The sequence below is a fragment of the Perca flavescens genome, chromosome 15 (genome assembly GCF_004354835.1).
Source record: "Perca flavescens isolate YP-PL-M2 chromosome 15, PFLA_1.0, whole genome shotgun sequence".
Taxonomy (NCBI): domain Eukaryota; kingdom Metazoa; phylum Chordata; class Actinopteri; order Perciformes; family Percidae; genus Perca; species Perca flavescens.
Genome location: NC_041345.1, coordinates 26,080,528 through 26,085,970, shown reverse-complemented (window position 1 = coordinate 26,085,970; position 5,443 = coordinate 26,080,528). Strand labels below are relative to the sequence as shown.

Genomic DNA, 5,443 nt, shown 5'->3' with positions numbered 1-5,443 from the left:
GTCATCTTTAGTCATTCACATATCTTTTTTTTTTTAGTCAAGTTTTAGTCGACTAAAAGTCTCGTCATTTTAGTCTAGTTTTAGTCAAAAGAGAACTCAATATATCTTAGTCAAGTTTTAGTCAAAACATTTTAGTCTTTTTTTTTTTAAATAACAAATTATTTCTGATAACCATTTCAGTCAAATGGTTATATAAAAATAAATTATATAAAGTTATATAAATATTGAGCCTCTTCCTTATTTCACCAGTAAATTCCTGTTAAACGACAAAAACAACCACTGAATGGAAAAAGGGTATTTTACAATAACATTGAACGCAGCACAATGCTGGCGAGGCGAGTTTGAAGTGAACGCAACATATGTGTTGTTTTTCAGACAACAGCAGCTGCAGACTGTCGTACGTCCCCCGGTTGGAATCCTCTCCAGTGAAATACAGACAAACTTTTACACCGTTTAGCTGTTAGCATTTTAACCGTGTTTACTCCAGCTGCTAGCTAACGGTAGGCTAACGTTACCTGCTGTCAGGTGTAGTGTTAAATATCTAACGGTAGGCTAACGTTACCTGCTGTCAAGTGTAGTGTTAACTATCTAACGGTAGGCTAACGTTACCTGCTGTCAGGTGTAGTGTTAACTATCTAACGGTAGGCTAACGTTACCTGCTGTCAAGTGTAGTGTTAACTAGCGTGACATGCGGCGATGTTTCGGTTGCCTCTGACGTCCGTTTAGGAGCATTAGAGAGAAGCGCAGTCATTTAATTGGCACCAAAATCCGCGTTGCTATTCGGTCCAGTAGATAACGGTCGTTAAGGCAATGGGTCTCGGTAACCAACCCTAGTAACAGCTGAATATTCAATCTCATGATGGAAAAGTAGAGACGATTGTAGACGAAAATGAAGAGGGATTTTATCTTAGTTTTCATTTTATGCAAAACATTTTAGTCTCGTCTTTTTTTGTCAACAATAATGCATGTTAATTTAGTCTTAGTCAGCGTTTTTAGACATTGGCGCAGTCTCGTCATCGTCTCGTCTTAGTCATGGAAAAAAAAAGGTCGTTGACGAACATATTTAGTCTTGTCTCATCTGACGAAATTAACACTAGTGTGTGTCTGCACCAATCACCAAGGCAAATTCCACATATGTGCATCTTGATGTGGCAATAAATTCCTTTCTGATTCTGATGTTGTGTTGTCCCTCAGCCTCCGGTCCTGAACAAACTCCGACAGATGATACTGGAGCTACTGAAGACCCAGAGGACGACAACCCTGAGGACCCCAGGTCTAACACTCATTCAAACTCCAACCAGCATGTATACCGGAGTATCAGCAGTTTATTTAAAGGACACGTAATGTTCTGCTGGCTGCATCGAGGCCCCTAGCTTACTAAAACCCGTCTCAAGTAAAACGTGTGCTGCATAAAGACCTGCACATACCAGAAAATGGTACAGCACGAGTTTTAGTTCCAAAAGCTGGGTGGTGGTTACTATTGTAGCTGGTGAGCTAACCACTAACTGCTAGCTAGCTGCAAAGTGCTAGTGCTAGTCTGTCACAAAAGCTCCAGAGCTTCTCTCTGTTTGCTACTGGGCTGTTTTTTCAATTGGCTTTTCTCAGTTTTGTACATCATTCGATTCAAGATTTGTTATCTGAGCTGGCACGCTTGCCAACTGCTTGCCAACTGCTTGCCAACTGCTTGCCAACTGCTTGCCAACTTTCAGTTAGCAAGCTCATTAGCACTGTCGCTAACGAGACATTCACACAGTTTTTTTTTTTTCCAAGTATTTGTAACATTGACTCTTTTCTCTTAGCTGTCTGCAAATCATTCTTCTTATGAGGAGCGCTAGTTTTTAGGAGGTTAATAAAAAGAGGAAGCTAACACAGCTAATTATCTGTGGCCCGGGGCAAGTAAAACTCCACGTAGGGCAAGTAAATATAACAACTCCACTCCACCCCCCCACCTGCCCAGGGAAAAAACAACAACAATTTGTATAGGGTTCCAGTAAAAATGGCCTTGGGGCCATATGAAAAAAAACCTTAACATTTAACCCTGAAGTGTAACTTCTTTTTTGTCCCTTCTCAGGCACCCAGGCATCACCAGCGGCCTGGTGAAAGGAGCTCTGTCTGTAGCTGCTTCCGCCTACAAAGCTCTGTTCACAGGACAAGGCCCCACACAGGTCAGCTAGCACTTCATATCTACTCATCTTATGTCATTCCTCACGCTGTTAAGTAGTTCACGCTCCTCTTAAAGTAATAAAAATAGGGATGTCCCGATCAAGTTTTTTTATTTTTTTTACCAAGGCCAATCCAATTTTTTCTGTAAAATATTTTCCTGTTTCTGTAAATTATGGATACCTGTGCTCATGGCATCTAACAAAAAATGGCTTCAGGGTGACATTTACAATATTTTTAGGAGCACTTTGAGGCACATAACTCTGTCTCGAAAACAAGTGGCTGGGTTTGCTGGAGTATAAGCTTTCCAACATTCAATATAGCAGGGCAGTGGTGCCTAACCTCGGATAAAATAGCATACAGGACGGGCCTTCACACAGTAGTCGGCATTACACAGTTAGGGTTGGGCGTCGTTTCGATTTTAACAGTTCTGATTCCAATCCCGATTCTTTCTTTCCATTTCGCGGTTCTTTTCGCTTCTTGATTCAGATTCATTGATGGGTGGAGTTGCAACGGGTCACATGCTTATTTCACAGATAAGAGGACATTTTTTTATTTTGATTCAATTGGGATTTTCAATGTAAAATAAAGCCACACTTCCGAGCGCCGCTCACTGTGCTCCATGGCTGCAACACAACAAGCACCTGGAAGTACAGTGCATGTTAAATTTGGAACCGATGATCAGATTTGATACCAAAATTTCCAAACTATTCCAATAAAGAAAAGGATTCCATGGGGATCGTAATGTTTGAAACGATTCCTAGTTGGAACTGGCTCTCGATGCCCAATCCTAAATGTTAGTCGTAAACAGGGTTTCTTTCGTACAACCTTTTTATATTTGTGGTTTAGAAGAGGTTTAAAAGAACAGATCACCATCTTCGTATACATAGCATCTCTGTTACTACATCCACACAGCTCCAACGTGTGGAGAAATCCATAGCTAGGCTTGGCGCCTGATTGGACAGGCGCTGTTCAGGGGAGGGGTTTTAGCGAACGGTCATTTGTTCACTTGGTCTGGTCAAATGTTGCCAGGACATTTGGTTTTATAAAATCAGTAGCAGGTATCATGGACTGATTAGATGTCGTTTCTATGCAGCCTCCAGTGGACGCGTCCACTCAGGACACCATGATGGCCGTGCTGGTGGAGATGGGCTTTGGGGACCGGCTGCTGAACCAGCGGCTGCTGAAGAAATACAACTACAACCTGCTGGACGTGGTCAACGAGCTGGTTCAGATGACTGACAATGACTGGTACTCCACACGCTACTGACGAGAGAGAGAGGGGGGGAGAGAGAGAGAGAGGGAGGAAGACTAGTAGGAAGCGGAGAAAAGAAGAGCGAAGGAGATGAAACAAGAAATCATGGATGAAGAGAGAAGAGGAGGAAAGACCGGAGGAGAGAAATTCTTTTCTGCTCATCTACCTTTTGGCCATCCCTCCTCTGATTGGTCCAGTTGGTTGGAGATCATTCTTCTCTATGACCATATAAGGAGACCTTCCAGATAATTCTTTGGGTAATTGTACTAGAGCATCCAACACCCACTGTCTGTAGTCTTATGTGCAGCTTAGGTCTTGATAGCGGCAGGGCAGCTGCTTTGCATAGGAATTTAAGAGAGATGAAGAAAGAGACGTGTTCTTAACAAGTCTCTAAGGAGCTATGTGTAGTATTTAGCATTTCCCAAAATTAGGACTACATATCCCATGAGCCCCACTGCAGCCTGCAAAGAGGGCATTGCTCCATTGGTTTTGAAAAGCAAGGAGAAGTATAAAAGCTGATCAAAGTCGTCAGTAACAGTAAATATGTGTATTAATGTGACACAGTATGCTAACGTGAGCTTGTGTTACCTTCATATACTCAACAGTTCCACTTCCATGCTGTAAAGTAATGAAACAGATTTGACAGCTAAGGAAAGATGCAGCGTAGTGGTTAGCAGATATATTCCCACATCAAAATAATCATGGTTATGATTTGTCGGCGTTGAAATGCTACACTACACATAGCACATTCCTGCTTTGCCCCTTTACTTGAGACACGGATGACGGTCGACCTTTCTGTTAAAGAGTAAGATCCTTTTTTTTTTTTTTTTTTTTTAAACATAAAAACATCCGTGATATTGCGTTCGCTAAACCCACCAGACTCCATGTAAATAAACAGTGACTTTAGCATCGTAAAATACACTTCATTCAAAGTCGACAGAAACAAAATAAAATCTATGAAAAGCCGTTGTAAGTCGTCTATCCACTTTTCCAACCACAACAACTCTAGTTTTGTTTGAAATGAACACATAGTTTCTCGATTTACATGTGAAAATGTTTGTTCTATTCACGCTAAAAGTATTGTTTTTTTTAAATGGAGTCTGGTGGGTTTAGCTCTAGCGACTTTAGAGCTGTTTCTGGTTACACAGAAAAGGTCTCAAAGAGGTTTTAAAGGTCCATCTCTGTAGGGATCCTTTCCATAATGTTGTCAGACACTTAGAATATTAATCTGAGTCTGTCAGCGGCAAAACGAGCACTTTTAGTGGACCAAACTGACGATGCACATTTGTCCCATAGGGTAACATTGCAGCCTGGTCTGTGGCTGCTGGTTACAGGGTTCACTGTATAATACTGGACCAGTTTCTAAGATTGTTGTTCCTATCAGTCACTTACACACAAACACATAGGAACGTAGGGTCCAGGTTTAAATAACGGTAGTTACCCTTGAAGAACCCTCTCGTTCAGCTCGTGTGCTGACATGTATCGTGTGTGTGATCTACTGTAGCACCTGCCATTTCTACCGTTTGTGATCATTTAAATGGGTCCAGTGCTGGTGATGCAGGATGACATCACCAGCACTGTCCAATGAATGAGTTGCGTGTCAGTCCAAATGACTTCATGTTGGTTAATTTGTAACGCGCGCGAACATGAAACGGACCAGAAATAAAACGCAACAGTGTTGTTGTTTTTTCTTAGCCCAAAACTAAATATACCAAATTACTGGTATGAAAGAAACCGTAGATGATCCACTTAACTCTTTATTTGAAGTGCACCAAGGTTAAAGATGTTGAAAATGCAGATTTTCCTGACATTTTGTTCACTGTAATTCTCTTCTTTTTAACATCAGAGAGACAAACGGCTGCTTCAAGTGACTGTGCGTAGTTGAGGCAGATGGGGTGCGTTTAATGACTTCAAATAGGATTCGGCTTCAGTTAAGTTGAATCCCCTCAGCAAAGGTTAAAAGTATGCGTTCCTATCATTTTTACGTCATCTGTGCTTCTTCAAAGTGGTGTGAGGGCTGATAACGCC

At 41.6% G+C, this 5,443-nt stretch overlaps 1 protein-coding gene across 5 annotated transcripts in view; it reads left to right on the top strand.

The window, feature by feature from the left end:
* The window catches only part of nbr1b (NBR1 autophagy cargo receptor b), a 37,199-nt gene extending 32,955 nt beyond the window's left edge, over window positions 1-4,244 (top strand). For 4 of the 5 annotated variants that reach the window (XM_028600615.1, XM_028600618.1, XM_028600616.1 and 1 more), the window contains 3 exons: window positions 1,195-1,273; window positions 2,072-2,165; window positions 3,257-4,244. In XM_028600615.1, the coding sequence (XP_028456416.1) occupies window positions 1,195-1,273; window positions 2,072-2,165; window positions 3,257-3,430 (347 nt within the window). In that variant the 3' untranslated portion in view covers window positions 3,431-4,244. Of the gene's footprint in view, window positions 1-1,194; window positions 1,274-2,071; window positions 2,166-3,256 lie in introns of those variants that run through there. The other variant, XM_028600619.1, reaches the window with a different exon arrangement.
* The last annotated feature ends 1,199 nt before the right edge of the window (window positions 4,245-5,443 follow it).